The 24,201-nt window shown below is 39.7% G+C and overlaps 1 protein-coding gene across 3 annotated transcripts in view; it reads left to right on the top strand.

The window, feature by feature from the left end:
* LOC111669337 (ras-related protein Rab-27B-like) overlaps positions 1-22,335 on the top strand; it is a 65,087-nt gene extending 42,752 nt beyond the window's left edge. For all 3 annotated transcript variants that reach the window (XM_023425603.2, XM_023425602.2, XM_087179125.1), the window contains exons 2-6: positions 7,446-7,617; positions 11,609-11,697; positions 14,938-15,041; positions 16,091-16,214; positions 17,288-22,335. In XM_023425603.2, coding sequence (XP_023281371.1) covers positions 7,465-7,617; positions 11,609-11,697; positions 14,938-15,041; positions 16,091-16,214; positions 17,288-17,474 — 657 coding nt within the window. In that variant the 5' untranslated portion in view covers positions 7,446-7,464 and the 3' untranslated portion in view covers positions 17,475-22,335. The remainder of the gene's footprint in view (positions 1-7,445; positions 7,618-11,608; positions 11,698-14,937; positions 15,042-16,090; positions 16,215-17,287) is intronic.
* The last annotated feature ends 1,866 nt before the right edge of the window (positions 22,336-24,201 follow it).

Genomic DNA, 24,201 nt, shown 5'->3' with positions numbered 1-24,201 from the left:
CTACCAGAGCTGATTTAAGCTACTGCTAATGCAAACCAATCCAATTTAAAAGGCAAACCTTGGCGTGGCTTTTATTGAAACACAAAATGCCCCCAGTAAACACGGGCGTCAACAAAATAAGCAGGACAGAAGTCTGTAGGGTTGAACGTCTGTAGGCAAGTAATTTAATCTTACAGGACACACAAATGTGACACCGGCACCTGCTTGCTAAATACAGTCAGGGTTAACTAGAACAAACATTAGCAAACAGGACAAAACTATACTGACCTATACTGACCCATTGGCTTTATGAAACATAGCAGAGCAATACAGCTAATCTTATCCACCATACCAAACCATTTCTCCTTCTTGACAATGTGATTATGTTGTATAGTATACGCTGCCTAACCCTTCCTCACGTGCACTTGCTTTAACTTCGCCGCCCGTCTCTCATCTGTAGTCCCAGTCAATCTCTTTCAAAACTCTGCACGGTCTGTCGGCGACGAAAGGGTAAACTGCTCCATCTCTTTCCCCTGGTAATCCTTAAATTAGCATTAGCTGTTTGCATGTGCCAGGTTTACCGTCTCTTGTTCCCTTGTCCTGTGCATAACCACAAATGCCCCCCATTGCTGATTGGCTGGAATATTTTTGTGTTACTCAGTCTCTTTACAGAACCAGAGCTGTAAAGGAATACTGTTTTTTTGTTTTTTTTTTCACACAAAACGTGTCACTTCCTCCACCTTTAATCCTTTAAAACAAATTTCTCTTTCTATTTCCAATCGTTATTTGCATGTAAAGACATTGCACACAGTTTAACTGATGCTGTGGTGCTTTGGGTAGCCTTCGGGGATTTGAGCATTAAAGTATCTTACTTGTCTCTTGGGAACTAGCATTTTCAATGAGAAGACACAAATGAATCCTGTCAGTGTGATCAATAATTAACACAGCAAATCCCAAGATGCCATCAATTCTCTGCTGCTCTCTGTCGTACAAAGGAAATCTGTAAAGAAACATCCATCTTTTTGTTACAAAATACTATTGTTACATTTAAAAACTGCTAAAAGAGATTTAGACTTTACATCTTAGACTTTTAAGTGATGGGTTGTTGGTGGCCTTAAAAATCCTTGAAAATCTCTTGCATCACTTCATTTAAACTGTGAAAACTAACATGCTGTTTTTGCTCAGAGCCATCTGGTCTTATGAGGATAAATCTAATTTGGAAATCTAACTTGGATTTGGATGAAAACATTTTACACTGATATGAATTATTTATTGATTTAATTAAAGAATCCAGTTTGCATTATATATAAAGATCTTATGAACCCTTTCTCAACAGTAATGTGTAGATAAATAAGTATCATAGGTCAACGAAAGGTACAGGATGTTGTTCCCGACTCTCACATACAGTAGCAAATAGATCTAATTTCAGATTTAAAAACAATTTCAAGAGTAAAACAATGAATAACCATCTTTCTTCCTTTGTCCCTCTGCCACTTTGTGACATCTTTTTTCAAACCAGATTACTGTTAATTCATAATAATCGTGATAACAGTTTATTTATGATGCACTTTTTATGGAAGAAGCACATTGGGCTTTTTGTAGTGCTGTAGACATTCATGGTCCTCAGAGGATTAGTTGTTCTGACTTTAGTGATCCCATGATTTGGACAAAGGTCAAAGTTCACACTTTTCTACTGAAATATCGCCACCCCTCTGAAACCCCGTCTGCTAGATGGATTAACACAAAAGCTAAGATGGTGAGCAATATACCTGGTTAGCATCAGCATGTTAGCATTGCCATTATCAGCATATAGGCATGCTAAAATTAGCATTAGGTCAATGCATCAGTGTGCCTGAGCACAGCCTCAGAGAGCTGCTAGCCTGTAGTCTCTTGAATGGTTAAAAGACCTAAATTGTCTGATTTGAGACATCTCTTAGGACGAACAGCAGTTATATACTCCAGCATCACATACAAGGCCTTGCAGGCACAGCCAGTGCAATGAACCCAGGCCTGGGCTGATGTGTGAAATATGCTTTGTTCTGGTTAGAAATATGGCTGCTGAGTTTTGTGTAAAATTGTCAAAGGCCTATGCCACAATTTTCACACTACTTAGTACTGCATCTTCATAAAGTTATGGGACTTGTGAGAATTTTAGTCTTTATGGGTCAACGTTTAAAAGCACTGGATCCTACACTCCCCTTAATGCAACTTAATAACATCTTTTCATTAAACCCTCTTTCAGTCTTTCAAACTTTGTACCAACTTTCTATCATGAATTAAGGGTCTTGACCACAATCTGAGATCAGGCTGATGACATCATCAGTGTTATTCTCTAAGATTTGACAAAGCATCTCCTGTGCGACAGTTTTCAGTAGTAATCCTCCACTAGTAATCCACTGTCTGAGTAAAGCAATACTGAGATGTGTAAAATCCTGGGAGTGCCCCTTTAAGAAAAGCAAACAGGCATTACAGCGAAGGCATAGGGTAAAAAAATAATAAAGCTTGCATAATTCTCTCTGCCTTTCTGAGTGTTAGCATTATATATAGATATTCCTCCGTTGAGGATGTTGCAATCAAAAACAACACTCAGGTTTCAAAAAGTGTTGAGGACCAATGAACAGGACCTCTGTCTTCTCAGAATAAAACTGCAGAAGTGAAGGGACATTCAGTCTTTTACGTTATCTAAACAGCAATCTGTCAAATACAGCTCTCTAAGGTCAGAAAGTTTGAATTCTCATCTCATAATGGATTCATATTCTTACATCATTGCTGCAAACACGCTTTAGGAACTTCACGCAATCTGCACTTCTCCTTCTTCTTGCTTTGTTTTTTATCTTGAATGCACAGTGTGTAATAAATCTGTGTGTGTTTAGAGCAGCACAGCAGTGAATGGTGGAAATTACACTCAGGGTCTGTCAGGTGGATTTATGCTTCTCCATGGGGGTGTAGATTTCCCTGGTGCTGCAGCTGATTTATACAGTAGTTCAGTTTGGGGTTTAACCTGTTGATTGTAAAAGTAACACCACAACACAAGATGGATGCGTTGTACTTTATGCAGCATCGATTATATATGGAACTACTGTGATAGGAAGCAAGAAGATAGTATATAAGCCTTTGTTCAACCGCTCTGTGTTGGCTTCACTCTACAAGCAACAAGCTATTAACATTAAGCATCTTCCAAAATCACCCATTACTGTTACTACAGTGAATCACATGACTGTTTATTTGGTCACTTCTGGGGTTAAAGTTTGGTTCAACTAAAACTGCTTGGTTAAGGTTAAAGAAATAAGGTGGTCCATGTTGACTGTTGTATGGAAATCACATGTGAACAGCAGCCTTTAGTGTCAAAGTCAGGCACTTTGTGGCATTTGAACACACAACTATTGTAATTGTGATTTTTTCATGAAGGCAGTCTCTTTGGAAACAGCTCAAGCTGGCCGATCTCATTTCCTGCGGCCTCCATGTTGCATCCATGTCACTTGTTTGTTAGCTCAGGTTGTGGATCTTCTGGCAGAGCTGTAGGACAATAAAGTTATTGGGCTCAGTCTGTCCTCTACCTTCTTTTGCTGTTTTTTTTCTTTCTTATTCAGTTCTTTTTTTTAATTGTATTTTTATTTCCATTGTTTCTTTTTCTTAGCCATGCTAGGCTGGGCATACTAAGCAAGTGTTGGTCAGTTTGTATTCTGGTGTTATTATTAGTGCTAATAAGAAAACGATAGCATACTAACATACTAACTAAATAAAAGCATTGATGAGTTATTATTATCAGCATATTAGCATGCTGATGTTAGCGTTGAGCTCAAACCACCACTGTGCCTACGGCCAATCTGTCAGAGCTGCTAGCATGGTGGTAGACCATTGTAAATCCTGTTTGCTTGTAGCCTACTTCCTTTAAAAAAAACTCAGCCGGTTTATCTTTCTGTCATGTATTTATCAGACTGCTCGTTGTACAGAACAGGAAGTCAGTATTCTTCTGTGTTCACAGTCACTGTTCTGAAGCGCTGAGGTTTCTCATTTACGTCACAAAGATGCAGATATGGAGGGGAATTCTGTTTCATATCTGATCCTTTAGATGCGAACAGAGACGTGAGTGAATCTGCTACTTAAAGGTTGCAATACCACCATTATAAATACTCCTTTGCAAGTCAACCGCCTGCATTTAAGCTTTTACTCGAGTGATAGTGTGGAAGTATAAAAGAGCATGGTGTTTTATGGCCTTGTACTACTAATTAAAATGATCAATACTCAATAAAACGTGTAATAAACAGAAAACTGTATGCTTAGTGAATCATCAGGAGTATGATTCAGTGTGATAATATATGCACATCCTGGCACATTAAAAACCCATTAAAAACACCTCCACACTATATAACTGTACTATTTGTTTATGATGCTGCAGAGTGCATATCTGACTGAAAGCAGTGATGTCTGTTTATCTCACACATATGAATGATAACAGAGGCAGAGCGAAACGCAGCTTCCTGAAAGATGCTCTGATACTGACACTGATGTGTCCTCATTCAAACTCTCAGGTCATTTCTTCTCCGTGCAGCAGTTTGTTGTAGACTCTGTTGTCCTCTCTTTCATCCTCTCTTTCTCTTTGTTTGTCCTCTCTCCTGTTTGTTTCCCCTCTCTCCTATTCTGTGTGATTGCTCATACATTTTTAATGTCTCTGTGTGTTTTATGGTTTTGTTCTTGCTTGTTGTCGAGATACAATGTTTAGCAGGCACCAGGGAAAACATTTCCTCCACAACCCGAAGGTTACAAAGCTGTGAACCAATATTTCCGCTTGACGGTATACGTGTAAATATTTCTGTTATTAGGTATGTTGCAGTTGTGGAAATTTCAATTGAACAGTGATGCATTAAATTCTACCCACACATCAAAGAGGGTATACTAAGTATTAGAAATATTTACTACAGTTCCCCAAATAACCATAAGGTTGAACATCCTTTAAACAGCTGTTACAGAAACCGAACATTATAACCCTCATGAATGTAGGATTTATTGCTAGCATGTTCTCTTAGTCCATAATTAGCTTTAGCTAGGTGTTCCTAATAAACTGCCTGTGGAGTGTATAGTAGGTCAGTATATGGTTCTGCAGGTCTATATTCTGCCTATGAAAGGAATATAAAGTCAATGTAAATGCGTATGTCAGTGTTTAACAGACTGCAAAAGCATTCTGGTGGTTACACTTGCTCAAATAATATGACTATAATTAACATAACATGACCTTTTAACTTGAAATAGCAAATTTGTAACCAAATAGTTACTTATATACACATCCATCAGTTATGGAGCAACATTTGCATTCATTTGGAGTCATGCTTCTGGCCACCTAATGAATATAACATTCACTCTCTTTTAGCTCTATTTTTGATCTTTACCAACTCCTGAGGGAAACATCTGTCTCTTACCACTAAAGCGCTCCACTGTGTTCACCAGCTGCTCTCTAACTGTGTCTGTCTGCTGTCTGGTGCTGGGCAGCTAGTGGACGGTGGGTTTTTAGAGCTTTATCTCTGAAAACAGATGCCTGCTGAAAGCAAAGCTATGAGAGCAGCGAGAACTAAAACAGTGAAGTTGCGACAGCTAAATAATGAGCTGGAACTTACTATAAAGCTCTATAAAGGCTATTTAGGCCTATTTATTAATTCTCTGTAGTAGGGCTGGGCAAAATGGCAAAAAACATCATATCTCGATATACTTAAAGGCGCTATTTGTAAGTTTTCTCTGCCACAGAAAGTAGTTTCTCTCTGGGAGTGGATGGTGGTGATTGTTACTTGACAATATAGCTTTAAACATTGTTGAATTTACAAGACAAGAAGTTATAATACACCCTCTGAGCAGCATTTCGTCTTCAGGGAGGATCGGAGGCTACAGTTAGCTCACCAATTGGTGAGAGAGAGAGAGAGAGAGAGACAGTGCTCCACAGCTTTCCTGTTCAGATGTGGTCTGCACATAAAATGCACATAGATAGTAACGTGTTTAGCCAATATTATGTATATTTGATATAACAAATATGGTTATTTCTTATATCCTCTGTAAAAGTGTATCAAATATACTGTATATCTATACTTTTCATATTCCGCCCAGTCCTATACTGTAGATAAACCCTCTCACATGGTCACAGTGTTTTCACATCATTTTGTACACTGTTATTATAAAAATATTGATTATAGCTGCTTTAAGCAATGATTTAGAAATGTAAAAACACACTGCTTTCCACAAAAAGTGAAGCTAAATCTCATATTATAAGAATCATGTTGGTTGAATAGATATTTATTGAACCATCATTAATTCATAAGAATATTCATAGAATATGCTGCAGGTCAAACATCTGTGTGCTGTCTTTACTTCAGTTTGGTTGGTCAGTGGCCGATTCTCACTGTAGTGACTGAGGCTTCAGTGAGGTTATTGTGAAGAGATCAGAGCTCCTGGGTAATCACTGTCCAGACTGTAATAAAGCACAGTGTTATACGTGCTTCCTCTCAGCTGAGTGAATTAGAGTCTTATGATCCTGTCTCTAAATATACCACATTTAGCCAAGAGGCAAACACACAACAGCAGACCACAGCTCACTATATAGATTCAAGAAGTTCACATGAGCCGCTGGTTTGACTCGTAGTCTTGTTTGAATAGTTGAAACCATCAGTTTTCTACATCCATCTTTACTTGCAGGCAGTCTTCCTCTTCACTGCCTTTTTTGGTGCATTGCTATGTTTTGTCTACTGTATGTCGTGTGCACAATACAATCAAACCCCTTGTAGAAACATTCCTCCATAGTGCGTATAGTGGTCATAATAGCACTATGGATTAAGAAAAAGTAGTATTGCCATCCAAAGTCATCAATGTTAGACAGTATAAATCCAAAACATTCTATCTTATTTTATAAGATGATCAGGTCTGAATGTACATATACAATACTTCCTTATAAAAATGTACTTAAAGTACTTAAACTGGAAATGCTTGAGTAAAGTACAAGTACTTCAAAATTGCAATTAAGAACATGACTTAAAAATAATGTGCTGATTTTTGTTATGTGATTTTCATGTTTTCTCAAACTGTGACATACAAACATGCACCCCCCCCCACACACACACACACACACACACACACACACACACACACTCACACACACATGCACACACATGCACATTTACTATTTTCCCAGAAAGTCATGTTCTGGTCAGGACGACCCTGTGATCTCCACTCCCATAATTCAGTAGTGGGTAGTGCAACAACACACACAGATGCAGACACACACACCGTCTCCTTTCCTTTCTATCACTGTGAGTATGTTTTCTGTTTAACTTCTGACTTCTCTCATGTCAGTGCTTGCCTCTTATTTCCTATTTTCTTCTATTTTTTTTTTCATGTCAATTGCTGTTTTTTACAACACACCCTGAACGTCCATGAAAGCACAAATTTGAGTTGTGTGTTTCTGTGTGCGTGTCTGTTCTCCGCAGGTTTATTGCGGTCATCACTATGACTGATGGGGATTATGACTACCTTATAAAGCTCCTTGCCCTGGGGGACTCCGGCGTGGGGAAGACCACCTTCCTGTACCGATACACAGACAACAAGTTCAACCCCAAGTTCATCACCACAGTCGGCATCGACTTCAGGGAAAAGAGAGTGGTGAGTTCTGATCTGTGCAGATTCAAGATATTCCTCTTGGTCCTTCTGGTTTTGAATCACAGCTAATTCATCTTAAGCGTCATCTCAGCTAGACGTTAGTTTTTCTGATACAGGCTTGGTTACCATAGTTACCGTGGCATTTGCCCATGCATTTTCTTTGGGCTTCACTTTTTTAAAGAACAAACAGTGGGTCGGGTTGGGTCTGGGTTTTCTGCTGCTTTTCTCCCACAACATCTGCTGAGCTGAGTCACAGTCAGCGAGATCAAACCTGGGTCACATCCACCAGTAACCGGGTTAAATTATCTGTGATTTAGGTTAACCTAGTAGTTTCTGTGGTATTAATAAATGAAAAAAAGTAAAAAGAAATGAGCAAGGAGCAGTTCCTTCTCTGCTACTTGATAAAACTGTAGTTCTGTGGCTCCCTTCTCTAAGTTTTGCCTTCATTTGTGATGATGCCCTGGACGATGCTGGGTCAGAACAATGGTAATGAGCAGTTCACCCAAAGACAGTCTTTCATACCTCTGCGCTGGTGACAGCCAGGGCCTGAGGCATTGTAGTTTTTGGTCGTCCATCCATATGTCCAACCCATTCTCGTGAAGGCACAGGTCGTCTTTTTCAACCCTCTGATATGACCCATAGGAGTGTCTCCTGACTGGGTGTATGTACCATACCTCGGTTGTCATGGTCACCATAAAAAACACGTGACTGTACTAGGAGCGGCATACTGATCGTCACCGTGGTTACCATACCATACCATGGCTTGGTTAGGTTTAGTAAAAGATCGTGATTTGGGTTAAAATAAGCTTTCTCAACATTAGACGATCTTTGTTGTCATGGTCACAATATTAAGAACGTGGTTAACTTAATCTAATGGTTATGAATAAAAGAAACAACATAAACTGCTACTTTCTGGTGGGAATCGAACACCTCATCGTGTGTCACATTCCTGTGTTTTGTTGACCCATCCATCCACCACCACCTCCTCCTGACGTGGACTTTGTCTCTCACCGCACTTTTCCCTTCGCTCCTGTCATAATTAGTACGACCACTAGATGTCCAACAACAAAATGTAACTATGGGTCATAATAACCTGCTGCACAGAACTATGGGCTTGTTTTTCACAGGAGGACAGTCTCCCCAGTAACACCTGTGATATCATATTTGGCACAGATGTTCACATGTACTAAAAAATGAACTGATTATATTTTGGTGGTCAAAGCTAAAGTTACTGTGACCTCACAAAACAATACTAATTATAATTATTAAATTCCTTCCAACTCTACACTGCTGTATATTGATATATTGTATATTACATGATTCTGGACAGACATGAATGTAAACCACAACTTTAGTGGTTCGTGCAGGCAGTTACAATCCAAAACCATTTTATATTTGACGCCTGCACTCTGTGAAGTGGGATAGTGACATATCCTGATAAGCTGACAGATAGTCTTTAGATAACACTCCGGTTATCAGGATAAATACTTCCAGATCTCTGTGTATGGGATGCAGTTATCTGAATCAGAGAGTGGGCGAGGCTCGGTTTGGTCAGCTGTTTGGTCACATTGGTGCTGTGCTGCCCTCACATGTCTGAAACACTGACAATGCTGCTTTAACAGCTCTGGATGACTCATAGGATTGATTATCGTTCCTCACCTCCTCTGTGTGTGTGTGTGTGTGTGTGTGTGCGCATGTGTGTGTGTGTGTATGTGTGTGCGTGCATTAAGGTCACACCCCGTTTTGAGCTTCTTTATCCAGAGGCAGACAAATGTGTGATCACAGCTGTAGTTCAGTGTTGTCAGTGGATCCTGAGGCTGACTGTGGACAATAAGTTTTTATCTTTGAGCCACTGAACCAGAATTTGTAGACAAAAGTAACACGACTACCAACCAGGTCATGTATTAAACTTAGATGAAGCAAATCTCCAGCTGCTGTACACTGAGCTGAATGAACGTGTCCCTCGTACTCGTTAAAAAAACGGAAGAAACAGGGGAATATGAGGAGCAGTTCATTTGATTTCATGGACTTTACATGCGTAAAGATTTTCATTTTAAATCTTAATGTAAGACTATTTTTCATAGATATAGTATATGGTCATTCATGCTTTTAAATTATCACATCTTGATTATTACATTTCATTCAGAGTGAAAGGAGCTATTAGTAAGTTTTGCTTTTGCTACATAGCTAACATTAGCATTAAGAACTGTTTATCTAGCAGTCTAGAAGAAATGCTGCGAGTTCAGCATCAAACCAAGAGCTGTCTCCAGAGGTGGGAAGCAACACTTTTGTTTTGCCTTGGCTATTTGGCTATTGGCTATGACATTGGCTATGTAACAATAGCAAAGCTTAGGAATAGTTTTTTTGGTTTGAAGGAGCTGTCTCACATGGTCAGTTGGTACAAAACACAGATTCCAACCAAGGCTGACCAACCGATAAGCTCTTTCTTTTTCTCTATCCCTTCCAGAAGACATTTGCTTTGCACTTACAGTACATAGTACTTCACGCACCTGCAGCCTTGAGGCACTTGAGTCAGGTTGAACACGGAGTATTCAGGTACTCTCCTTGAGAGTTCTCCTTGATCCATTGTAGCTCGGGCTGAACCTTTGGACATAAGCTTCTGTCAGATGAATAAGTGTAAATGTGACCATGCAGTCCAGTCTTCTTTCAGACATGTTTCTTGGAAAGAAAAAAAGATAAATATCTGACTTATAAACAGTTTGAAATGTCTGTTGCAAATGATTGTATGACAAGATTATTTATTTTGCACAAAAAAACAACAAGAAACATAAAACATGGATTACAGGTATCATCATCCTAACTTATTTTTAATTTCTTGAAGTGCTTTTATAATGTCGGTTGGGTATTGAATTTGAATTCTTAATTATTAAAATTAAGTACTCGTGAGAATGTTTGTTTTGTTCACTGTTTTTTTGATCAGATACTTAGAGTTTAATAACATTATTAATTTAGGTTTATAGAGCTGCTTGTATGAAGATATTAAACATTGATGCATATAACTTTAGTTTATTTAGTTAAATGAAAACTGAAACAGGGCATTTGTGGGAAAAGTGTTTAACGAAGCAGTTTAAGGAACTGAAAATGTGCAATTGTGGCATTTGGACAAAAACTCAGCATTGTGTATTCCAACAACACTCTGCTCCAACAACAAACTGCGGCTCTCACTATAGAGGACTCACACTGTCAGATGAACACATCCTCATTTTTCCACCTGATTTAAAAGTCAGTTATCACCTGGAAAACTGGAGACCAACCTAACTGCTCTGAACATGATCCGTGTGAACGCAGCCTTAAAAGAGTGTCAGACGAAGAGCGGGAGTATCTCAGTCAGAGGTGTGAATGACACCTGATGCTTCCTGCAAAGACAGAAAATCAACCAGCTGCAGCATCAGTTCACCTTTAGAGAGAAAGGATCACTGTCGGGATCACTGTTAAGTCACACCTGGTGACAAATTCACAACAATAGAACAGTGGACATTGGAAAAATGGACCAACTGGACCACGTCGCTGAAAACAGTACTGTGTTAAAAATAAAGACACAAGGAGCTACCTCAGCAGTGTCTTCAGGCGCTGGTGAGATAATGAAATACAATCGATGAAGTTGCATTAGAGTAATAGGTCCATGAAATGGAATGTGTTCTTGCAAATATTTTGATTGGCTCTGCTCTTGCTCAGTGGTGAAAATGTGCATGTCAAAGTTCACCAAGGTTCAATCTGAGGTGAAACGTGTGGCAAATTTATTGGAATTAAATGTTACTGTTGTGGTGGTGGTGGTGTGACTGGATGTTTACATGTCGACTAAATACTAGAAAGTATAATGTAACCAGATTCAAGGTATAGTGTTGTGTAAAGAGGGTTGTTTTCCATTCAGCATTTCATTTGATCTGTCATTAAGAGTCATCAACACACATGACCTCATATTTATTGCATCTACTAAATAAAAACTAAAGTAGAAATGCTTCTCTCTCCTCAGGTGTACACGGCGTCCAACCCCAATGGGACGACCACAGGGAAAACCTTCAAGGTTCATCTTCAGCTCTGGGACACAGCTGGACAGGAGAGGTGGGGCTGTGTTTTATTCCCCCTCCCTCGGGCGGCCAATTAACAGGATAATAGTTTGTGTTTATATCAGTCTAGCTTGTCATCCATATGTCACTCGTAATATCTTGGACTGTTCTTTGGCTTTTTATGATTATGATACATCAGGGATTGACAAACCTCTGGCCAAACTGAAGACTTTATTTCAGTGTTCAGAGTTTTTAGCTTTTAATGTCAGCGTTGTTTCTCTACCAGAACCGGGAAACCTTTTTTCCAGACTTCTGATTGGTCAACATGGCTTTATGGTTATGGTTATGGTTATATCGCCGCCTGACGATTTGGCATGCTCTCAACAGTGTGTTTTGGTTTTTCATGTGGCAAGAGATGCTTTTGCAAGAGCTGGAAAAACCTGCACGTACCCATGTATATGTGAACAAGTGACGGCTGTTTGCTCCAATTAGAACCAATTACATCTTAGTAAGATGGAGAATGGGGACGTCATTTGCTTACAAAGCAAGCTAGCTACCAACGCTAACATTGGTGATTAAAAAAAAAAAATAGCATTAAGTGTGGATGCAACTGATGAAACTGTTGTTGAAAGTCAGCTTACAGATATAATCTATTTTTAATCAACATATTTCTTTGATTTATGTGTCAAGATAATTTGCTACTAGCATCACCTAGCACCGCTTCCCTGCAGCAGCCCCCCCCCAGCCTGACCACACCTAATGTTATTTCAAGTCTTTCCTCCTATGACCACCAGTTGTTTTGGACTTCCAGTTTCGCGGTAATGTCAAACACACTGTTGGATATAACAAGTGAATCAAATGTAGAACACAGACTCAATTGTTAGATGGCGGAGGAGCTGGCAGGCGAAGCAGGAGCTTGAGGGAAACTGAAGGCCAGTGATGTGGTCAGGTTTTTGGAGTGATGAGCTGAGCGATGACCTCGGCAGGCGCAGAGTTAAACAGGCTGATGGGTAAGCAGAGGGTGCTAAAAAACAAATGTTGGGTCAAACACAAGGAGATGCACTTGGTGTGCACTATACTAAAGTGGCAGAGAGCACTCGGTACCAAACTGACTGTAACAGCTATCTGGTGAAGAGTGGATGAAGAACTGGGGTTTAAGTACTGCTGGGCTGAGAGCTGATGGATGGCAGGTGATCAGGCAATGAAGCAGCTGGGAGGGAGTGAGGAGCGCCACACACACACACACACAGAGAGAGAGAGACAGATAGGATGAGGACAGGAGACACAAAGGAAAGGAAAAAACCCCACTAGAAACACAAGGAAAAGACAAGAGCTGCCACAAGGAAAAGACTGGAATCATGGCACAGACCATAACAGACGTCAGAAATGAAATTTCTGTGGTTGTCAAGATAGTCTATTTACCCTTTTTCTCTGGTTGTTGGTGGTGGTTTCACAAATGAGCATAGCTCCAGGCTCTTTAGGCAACCCCCACTGTCTTTACATACAGTTCAATACGGGTGCATCAATTTAGAGCTGCAATCAGACACAGTCCACCCACAGTATCCTGTAAAGTCAATCCACAACCTTCCAGCCAATCAGAACAGAGAATTCTCAGTGGCCTTGGTATAAAATAAACAATAAATAAAATAACTTCCCCTCTCATTGTGAACACAAGTACTGGCGCTCCAACGCTGGATTTTTCTTGAAACTCGGGGCAATATGTTTTTCACCTCAGTCTTTAAGGTTTAAGTTCTTTAACTTCAGTTTTTAAGGCAAAACCAAAAAAGCAATGGAAGATTTTAGGAATGGAAAATCCAATTTTGACAAAGATTATAAAAGGAAATCGAGCATGTATAATCACACTGAACGGTTTGAGGCTGAGTTAACAGATCACTATCTATGATTGTGTGTATGTCTGTCTATGTGCCTCCCTGTCTATGAATACAGTACGTGTCAGTTATATATATATATATCTGTGTGTGTGTGTGTGTGTGTGTGTGTGTGTGGTCTTCAATTGGAACTGGGCTTTATCTGTTGAATCTGTTTATAAAGCCCTGATGACTCAGTCCAGGATGACTCAGCATTAGTTACATAATTGTAATTTCATTTATTCAGCTCATTGTAACGTAACAGATTCCGCTTTTCATAGACTGATCTTCACGATTGTTTAATGAAGCGACTGAGGTCATTATTCCACCTGTGTGATCAGTGAGTGTTTGCTGAGGAAACACCCTTGATATCTGTAGCTTAATCCCGATTGTTTGCATATTGTACATTTGCAAATAAAGCTTCATAAGTGATGTTTACACAAAGCTAAGTTCCTCAGTGTCACACCCGAAGCCCAGCATGCCACAGATTAACTGGGGAGTCGTATTACTACCGACCAGAAAATACTTATTGTACGTTTTCATTTAGGCTTAAACCAACCACTAAACTTCCTGGATTACTGAAATAAAGCAGGTGGAAACGGCTGACAGTGCTTTGTACAGATTCATTAGCTGTGTCCCAGTTCAGGGGCTGCATCCTTCAGAGGACGTGCTCTGTGGCTTGCTGCCATATTATCATCATTACTGTCGCACTGTGAATCTTGGGATAGGTTAGAAAAGCAGGAGGCATTTCTCAGCCACATTTGAAAATGGGACATCTTCACCACGCAGTGTGAAGCAGTCGCGTCTTCATATGCAGCATCTGAAGGATGCAGCCCCCGAATTGGGACACAGCTATTGTTCGAGTCTCTCTGTCTGTCCGTGTTTTGTGCAGTTAAAACCTGAACCATCAGATTTTAGTTCGGCCGCTTTGAGGCAGCGAGAACATTCTGCAAACACAACGTCGACAGGTTTATCAGCTTTAAAATCAATATGGTGAACTTGTTAGCAAACAATTGCTTCATTAAACATCCAGCAGTTGTGGAGTAACATTAGATGCTAAATGCTCCACAACGTTCACCAGCTAACTGTGTCTGTCTGCTGTTTGGTGCTGGGCAGATAGAGAGATGTTTACTAATTCACCCCAATATGTTCTGAGTTTCCCTGCAGCAGTATCCAGAGGTCATTAGAGAATCTGCAGCTTCAGACACTTAAGCTTTAACAGTTGGTGCTTAAACCAGCTGAGGCTCCCAGCTGTAGTCTTTGCTCAGCTCTTTGCTCTCAAATGGGCAATCTCACACTTGTTTTTAAAACTTCTCATATAATTTGGATATATAACTTAATTAAGTGCTTTAAAACATTTCAAATGTGCAGTGTACTAATATGGCATTGTGTATTTTGTTTTCTTACTTTCTGTGTGCACGTTCCAGGTTCCGCAGCCTGACGACGGCGTTCTTCAGAGACGCCATGGGGTTCCTGCTGATGTTTGATCTCACCAGCCAGCAGAGCTTCCTCAATGTCAGAAACTGGATGAGTATGTTGTTGTCTTCAAATTTTTAAAGCTGCATTGTTTTAGCTTTGAGTCTGTCTTTGGTTTTGCTATCAAAACGTTACATTGCCACAAGCTGTCAAAAACTCTCCGGGGGAGTTAAACAGAAATGAAAGTGAAGTTGTAAGCCTGTAGGACACATGAAGTGCATGAAACAAAACAGAAGTAAGTGACAGTGTTGGCAGTATGCGTTATACATATATATATGTGTGTGTGTGTGTGCACGTATAACGTATATAAATATAAATGCAAGACTTTTTGTTATTACTCTCATTTTGATGATCTAAGACTTTTTCTATAAACACAAAATATGTACACACACACACACGCACGCACGCACGCACGCACACACACACACACGCAGATATACTGTGACGAGATCCTGAGATCTGCCGCCATCACCTCATGTTGCAGCATGATGCACTCAATTCCTGGAAGCTAACAACAGCCCAGTTCTCGCACGGCCTGCGTAGTCACCAGATTGAGATCATTGTCATCCATTGAGACGCTCTGGATCTGCGTCGACAGCATGTTCCAATTCCTGCCAACATCCAGCAACTTCACACAGCCAATGGAGAGGAGCGATCCAAAATTCCACGGGCCACAATCAATCAGTCCTGATCAGCTGTTGCACTGCATGAAGCTAATGGTGGTCACACCAGATACTGACTCATTTTCTGATGCATGATACCCCCCCCCCAAAAAAAAATAAAAATAAATAAAATATGCATCTGTTGCCCAAGTCATGTGAAATTTAGTTTAAAATAAAACTGCACATTTTTTTAAAGTGGCCTTTTATTGTGATCAGCCCAGGACACACCTGTGCAGTGATCATGCTGTGTAATCAGTGACTTGATATGCCACACCTGTGACGTGACAAAGCAGCAGCGCTCACTGACACGGATTTAAACACAATTGTGAACAAAACGCCTTTTGTGTGCTTAGAAAGAATTTTAGATCTTTAATTAATGAAGAACAAAAGTGTTGCATATCTCATTTGTTTGCTGTTGTTGTTTATTTGTACTCAACTGCAGGCCAGCTACAGGCCAACGCCTACTGTGAGAACCCAGATATTGTGTTGGTAGGAAACAAAGCAGACCTGGCCGACCAGCGGGAGGTTCAGGAGAAACAGGCCAAGGAGCTGGCAGATAAATACGGGTACGTTTATTTTTCATGTACAGTATTGTAACCAGAGGAATTCAGACTTCTGGACACTGAGAATAATGCATATACTGTGATGCAGTTGTTGCAAGTGTCTGATGTCACACACACACACACACACACACACACACACACACACACACACACACACACAAACAGAACGAGCAGATGTTAACTGTAACACAAGCCAGACCATAACATAACATTACAGACAGTACGTGACTCCTGTGCAGCATTGACGTGTCAACAGTTTTTAAACAAAACAACTTCCTGTTAGATGAGTCAAAAATCATTTCCTGGTGCCATTCCAGCCAGCCAAGACCTCAGACTGCTGTTGCCTGGCAACAAAAAACTCCAGGAAGTAAAGATCCAGGATGTAAAACAAACTACATGCTGAACTCTGGGGAACTTATATATCAGATATCATTCCATCAATCCATCCATGCATTTAGTTTTTGCCGCTTATCCGGGGTCATGTCAAAGTGGCAGCAGGTCACCAGAACAGGCAGCCAAGCATTTCCAGGCCACACTCACTACACGTTTGGGTTTACCAACTCTATCTGCCAACCCCACAAGACCCATCAACTCCCCATCAACCTTTTCCTTGGTTTATCAATCCATGAGCGCGGTTTCCCACACCCATGTTCTTTTCTTCTACTATATGGTTCCCAGTGGGCTCCATAAACAACTAATGCAACTCGCAATGTCTTAAGTGCTACATGAAGACACCCCTCTTCTATAATACTTCAAGAACCTCAAGCAAGTCCAGTTTCCTTCATATATCACTTAACAATACTGTGACCTGAATGACAGAGAAAGTTTTTAGACACCTCACCTCAAAAAATAAAGGCATAACCCCCCTCCCAAAAAAAAATTATTAAAAGTTAAAATGGACTCTTTATCTGTTTGAAGTTTCAAGTCTCTACAGAAGGGTTTTATAGACATGGAAATCAATCTAAAAATGGATGGGGTTGTTTTGAAAAAGGTCATGATGCATCGAACTTAAACCATTCTACTGTTATGGACCTTTTTTAAAAAAAAAAAAATGTCTTGTGTTCTGCTGCTCACAGGATCCCGTACTTTGAGACGAGTGCAGCGACAGGAGCAGAGGTGGACAAGGCGGTGATAACACTGCTGGACCTGGTCATGAAGAGGATGGAGCAGTGCGTCGACAAACCGCCTGCCGAGCCCGCCAACGGGAACGGGGCCACAAAGCTCGGTGAAGCACAGCCCAACGAGAAGAAATGTGCATGTTAGATCGAGAGGCGAATCAGGAAAACAACCAGTCAGCGCTCCTCCATTATCTGTCCTTTCTACTCGTCACATTCCCTCTGTCTTTTTGCTTTCCTCCCTCTGTCATCTTTGATTGCATGTTTCTTTGTCTTCTCTTCACTTCCTCCTCTCTAAAACTAGCCTTTAACCACCTTCTCAATTCTTTCTTTTCCTCCCAAACTGTCTGCCTCTCTGGCTACGAAACAACCCTACCCCCCTCTAGTGGATATTCAAGATATCACAGTCTCAGCCTGTCTGCCTCTCATCTCGGTTTAGGAAGTTAAAACAGGAGGGGAGAGTTTCATCACTGTCAAACACATGATGTGCCTCGTTAAAACATGCAGCCTGGGAATTAAGCTCTGCGTGCTCCCACTTTCTCTGCTCACAAGTGGTTTGAATGATTTAAATGGCTCTAAACAGATGTTTAAAACTTTAATTTCAACTCTTTTCATCACTTTGTATCAGGGGAAAGATTTTGCTTCCTGTTTAGGTCGTACAGTCTAATCTGGGCCATAAAGAGTTTAACATCGAGCTGTGTATCTGTATCGATTCCTGAAGCCTTTCCCCCTGGACCAGGCTGAGCAACTGTGTGACAAATGTGTTTTTATTCTTACTTTTTCCCTGTTTCACACTGTGTTCTATGCTGTACCCGTATTTGTCAAAAAAATATAATTTTTCACAACAGTTTTGCGTGGTTCAGTGATGCTAGACGTTTGCTAAAAATGCATCAAATTGTGTTTTGTATAATTAGCTACGGTGTCTTGTAGGAGATCTTCAACATCTGAGGGATAATGGCTGGTGACAGGTGATTAGCAGAGGAGGGTAAAAAGCCCGTGGAGTTTATTTGTGGCATACCCCTCACTGACATGTATTAGCAGCTAATGTAGCTAGCCACAAACTAGTTAACGTAGAGTAGCCTACAGTGCCTGGCAGTGTTAGCAGTGAGGCGGGCTGCATGCTTATATTAAGAAAAGCATCTGAGGAGTATTTTTGGAGTAAAGACACTATATATAGTTTCAGTAACTTTCAAATGGAAACACATCACATGGGGGAAAAAAACTTTTTGTATCAGTCTTCTCGCCACACAGCCAACATCGTATTATCCACAACAGCTCTGTTTGTTCAAGGTTGTTGTGACTGTTGAGTAATTACTCTCTGTGCCAAGACTTGTAGTTTTCTCTGGAGGAGCACTCATCCATCTTTATATCTGACTTTTGATACCAAAACAATAGCATGTGGAAAATTAAGCTTACATACACTGCTGTTTTCTTTTTTGTCTGTTTGTACAGGATTGCCATATGATTGATTAGATGATTAGAAATAGCATTTTTTTGGATACTTTGGGTACTTTTACATTACATATAACATTAAATTTTTACATATACATGTTGGACACGGCTAACCTCCATGATGGTGTCAGACTTGGCTGATTGCAGGTTTCATATCGTAGGATGAATATGGGTACAGCATGTTACATGTGCAATGGAGGAAAACAGCCTACATTTTATATCATTAAAGACCAGATCATAGACCAGGAGAGACGTATTGTTCCAAATTGATCTACTGCCTTGTCTTTTAAAGCGTTATTCCACTGTGGAAGGACAGACTTAATCTCTGTTGGAGATTGAGGCATGTCAGCTGTATTGATTGCTCTGGGGGTCCAGTGTCACCATCACTTACTAACATTTAACTGAAAACAAAACTTTAAAGATAGAACCAACTTGGCATTTGAGTCAGTTATACCTGCACTGAAAGGTGAGTGTCAATCAGACAAAGTGAAATATCGCTTTAAGGCCCCATACATGACCAATGTTGTTAGAGTATAAACCAATTATTTATATTAAAAGAAATGTAAAACTAGTATCTCTGTTTTCATATTTCACATTTTTTCTCATATCCTTCTCACACTCATTTCTTCTTTTTGATGTTTCATGTCCATCAGGCGCAAATGATCTAAACTGCATTTATATATGTGATATATTTTTTTCATTGCTATTGTGCTCTTATCTAATCCCATAACTACAAATTTAGTAGCATAATGTGTCTTTAACCTGAAGAATATAAACTCCTGAAGAAATACAGTAGAAATAATTTGCTCAACACTTGAAGTGACTGTGGACCAACTTTTTGTCCTGACCGTTGGTGTGCAGAAAACCCAGTGAAATCGTGGCATAGTGAAACTAAATTCCACTTCAGAGTTCAGTGTAAAAGGATGCTGTTGTACCATGATGCTTGAGAACACTGAAAAACATCCATCAGTAGAAGCCATTTAGATGGAAATGACTATAAAAATACAGTTTAAGTGTCATAATCAGCTTCAGTCCTGAGATAATCTCTTTTGTTTTAATTGCATCTAAACAATTTTCCTCTTGTCAAGTAACACCTTGATCTGCCTTACTTCATGAAAAATCTTGAGGTGCACCAGAATCAAGGGAAATTATCTTTTTCCATCATTGCCATTATTGCTTGCCACCTGCTGCCAATTAAACCTCATTTTGTCTTTCAGTTTTTGTCCCAGCTCACAGCTGTTTAGTGTTAAGACAACTGCAGGTTGGTTTTCTAAGCAGTGACGCCAAATGGGTCAACAGTAATGTTAATGGAAAGCTAAAGCATAGAGCTTTGGCTTCACCTCATCACATATATTTTATCTGACAACGAAGCATTTGATTTCTTCAAACTCAAACCTCATTCTGCTTTTCACTCAGAGAGAAAAAAACTGCCGTCACAGTTAAAAAATATATGTTTTTGTATCTGTTCTGTATTTGCCAACAGCTGATCTCAGTGCCATATTAAACACTAATAAGGAGATAGATGGATAGACAGACAGAGCTGGCTCATATTATAACAAAGTCTCCCAGTTATTTAGCAGCATAATAGTGATAATTTTCCCAGAAAATATTGTTGTTTGCACTGTTTCAGCTCATCATTTACATACTTTTTTGTTCAGATCTGTAAATTGTATCTTTTATTATGGTTCTAATGTATGTAATCATAGTGTACAGGTTATATTAGCCCCCTTATATATTTTTTTTCTATACATATTTCTAAACATTTAACACTGCACTTGCTATAGGTTTTGTTTGTTTCCTTTGCTGCAGCTTTCATTCATGAAGCAAGTCCTGTTACAGTAATGCAAGTGATACTTCAATAGAATCATATAATTAAGACTTGGGTGGCTGAAACTGAAGTGGAAAGAGCTGAAAACGGCACCGACATATTATCATTATAAAGTTGTCTTGACTAAGGTGTTGCCTAGTTACACATCAAGCACCTCTATACCAACCCTTGACAAAAATATGTGGCTCTTTACCTGCTAAATGCCCAAGTTTGATGTTACTGACACTGTTGAATGAACTTACCCACCATGCTGTACTGAAAGCAGATTCATGTGGTCATTAAATGATTCAAATTCAGATGTTCCCCCTTTCTTCATCAGCTAGTTGCTAACTTTGTCTGTATGCTGTTTGATGCTGGGCAGGTAGAGTACAGTGGATTTATGTGACCTTGTTTTCTGACAACATCCGCCTGCCGCTGGGTCGATGAGAGACCGAACCAGACAGTAAATATGCAGTAAAACCAAAACGATGAGCTGAAAGAGGCTAAAAAAAAGCCTCATAACATGCTGCATAATTCACTCTGGGTTCACAACGACTGTCACCTTTCAAAATACATGTAGTAATGTCATCCATTATTTCCATGAAAATATTGACTAATGCATCTTTAAAATGTCTCATATGTGTCTTTAAATCTTTTAGTAAGGTTACCGTGTGTTGATTTCATAAAAGCCACTCGTCAGGTTTGTAAGTTGCTTCAGTTTTTTATAAAATGTCCATGTTTTCTTTGTAAAACTTAAGTGAAACAATTAAATTATGAGGTAGAAAGAAGGTTAGTTGCCCATAAATGTCATACAGCCTTACTGATCAAGATGACTGGCGACTAATTTAGAATTAATTCATTTTGCATTGTTAAAACAAATGACACAGCACTCAAATGAATCCTTAAGATATAACCAAGCTCAAATTAAACAAAGCAAGGGGACAAAATCAACTTAAGCATAGACTGTACCAAATTAATAGTTATGATTGGAATTGATTTTCTTATTTGAAATTTTCTCAGTCCAAATTTCCTGGGCAGGTGCCTCCAGATGGATATCTTACATCTTCAACCAATGCCTTTTAATCATGACAATCTCTTGAACCAATTTGCCAGCTTTTATCTTTGACTTCCTTCTTATGTTGCTTCTTACTATCGTTTTTATCAAATTTCATTTGAATTTGTAGAATATGTTTGTCCCTTTTGCTTAAATCTAGTATTCAGTTGTGCCACAGTTGTGTCTTACGTTTACTTCACTGTCTTAAATCATGTTTTAAGAAAGCATCTCTTTCATAAACCTTCTCAGTCTTTAATGTAGTTTTTGAATTCACTTTGAAAGTTTACACTGTTTGAAGAGTCATGTTGTGCCTGTTATTAACTCTTCTGTCTGATCCTCTGTAAAGTTTGTGAGCTACTGAATATTTTAATGCATTATTGATAATAGATAACAAAACAGAGGAAAAAGAGAACAGTAGTCCTTATGTTGTTTTTGTGCTCAATATATCAAAACAACTAATCAATCCAAGTACCTCCAAGAGCTTTTATTTTTGGAAATCCTCTGTGTGTGAATTCTCTCTGATGCCTGCGGTTTGTACACGTTTGTTCAGTTTTCACTGTGTGTATCGATGCCTGTGTGTGTTTGTTGGGTTTGTTGCACTGTTAGCATGTTTGACACCACAAGAATGGAATGACCTGTGATGCGTTTAGTGTTTCTGATGTCAGAGCTGCAAATAAATCTCTGTGTTTGTTTTTACCCTTTGGGTTTTTTCTCTCCAGAGGACTCTGCTTTGTTGTGATGTAGATGGTGACCACTTAGTTTTAAGGAGAAGATTAAAAAAAAAAAGTTTTACTCTTTGATTGTTGAAACCCTCTAGAAGAGTCTAATAGCAGTAACAGCGAGGCGTTTCTGTGTTGGTAAGGTGTTCATGAAGACTCACTGCAACAACCCCACAGAAAAATACAGACACACACACACATACAAATATATAAGAAAATTGCAGATTTGAAGTCACTTTAACTAAATCGAGAATATATCTTTTTCTTAGATAAGTGGTGATATAGCACTATATTTTTTTAAAGATATTAGCCTATGTATATTAAGTAAATGGCAAAAATGTAATGACACTGACAAAGAGTTATTATTGTTCCCACAATTAAACACTAACTAGACCTGTATTAGCAAATGTGTCCATTTTATTTTCAAAATGAAGTATTTTTAAAGTGAAATATAAGTACCTGACTAAACTACAAATAAAGTAGATTTGGTGCTTAATTATTAGTGCCACGGGTGATCCGCTCCGAGGCACTCCTCTACAGCTAGAATAGCTGAGAGGAGTATCTATTAATCTTCTGTTTCGGGTTTATTATTCTTCCGCCAAATTTCGGCGCGTAACTTGTCCCGCAGCTTTGAGAAAACCCCGGTAATATATACATCAAAACGTGCGTCTTGATCCCGCAAGGGGTGCTATGACTTTTGGTTTTAAAATTCCAATTTTTCCCAAAGTTATTCCCAAAAAACTGGGAATAAATAATGCATTAGGAATGCATTGGAATTTTCTTTAGAAACCCACCTTTTTTCGACAAAATTGCACCTTTTTTCTGAGTCACCCAGCTCTCTCATACCTGCACGTAGAAATGTGATTCAAACTATAAAACCGAGGAAAACTTCTGCTCTCTCAAAAAGATAGGAACTGTTTTTACATAACATGTAAACTTTTCAAACTGTGAGCACTCAAAGGAGGAGTGCAAATCACTTTTTCTTCAAAGTTAGAGTGAAAGCGTCAGTTGGCTAGAGTGCGTGAAGCAGTAAAAAATAACCTTTATTTTTATTTTTAACTCGAGCTCGCGGCCAAACCGTAAAAAGGGGACAAATAATTCTTTCTGAAAATGTAGACTTAGTTGTTGGGATTCATAAAATGTAACTTTGACAGGCAGGGTCTGCACAAAATTTAAACGGGGGTGCCGAGTCCGGCAGCAATACCTGTCTCACTCTCATTGACACCTAATGTAATCGTCTTTTTTTCCAAAAGAATCTCTCTCTGTCTTCGCACTGAGCTTACGCACTCATTTTAAGGAATATCTGAATAAAATAGAGACTGTAGAAACTCCATATCGAGAGGAGCCAGCTGAGGTGGTTCGGGCATCTAGTAAGGATGCCTCCTGGACGCCTCCCTGGGGAGGTGTTTCGGGCATGTCCCACCGGGAGGAGACCCCGGGGTCGACCAAGGACACGCTGGAGGGATTATATCTCTCGGCTGGCATTGGAACGCCTCGGGATCCTCCCGGAGGAACTGGTGGAAGTGGCTGGGGAGAGGGCCGTCTGGACCTCTCTGCTGAGGCTGCTGCCCCCGCGACCCGGATCCGGATAAGCGGGAGACGACGAGACGAGAGACTGTAGAAACTTCTGGCTTCAGTGTCTGGCATGGTCTTTTCGGTTTATGAAAAAAAGTAACGGTTTTCTCATAATTTGCAGCTGTTTGAAGTCATGTAGAAGCCAAATTCTGGGCAGATTTTCACATTGCCATGGCAACGGCAGCTCCTGACCTGTGTGCGTGCCTGCGTGCGCCTAGCAACCAGATAACCAACTCTCCAAGCTCTGCTAGCTTTACATTAGCCGCAT

Source organism: Seriola lalandi, unplaced genomic scaffold, assembly GCF_002814215.2.
Source record: "Seriola lalandi dorsalis isolate HSWRI2012SDOR001 ecotype SW California unplaced genomic scaffold, Sedor1 jcf7180002054791, whole genome shotgun sequence".
NCBI lineage: Eukaryota > Metazoa > Chordata > Actinopteri > Carangiformes > Carangidae > Seriola > Seriola lalandi.
This window is presented reverse-complemented; position numbering and strand designations above follow the sequence as displayed.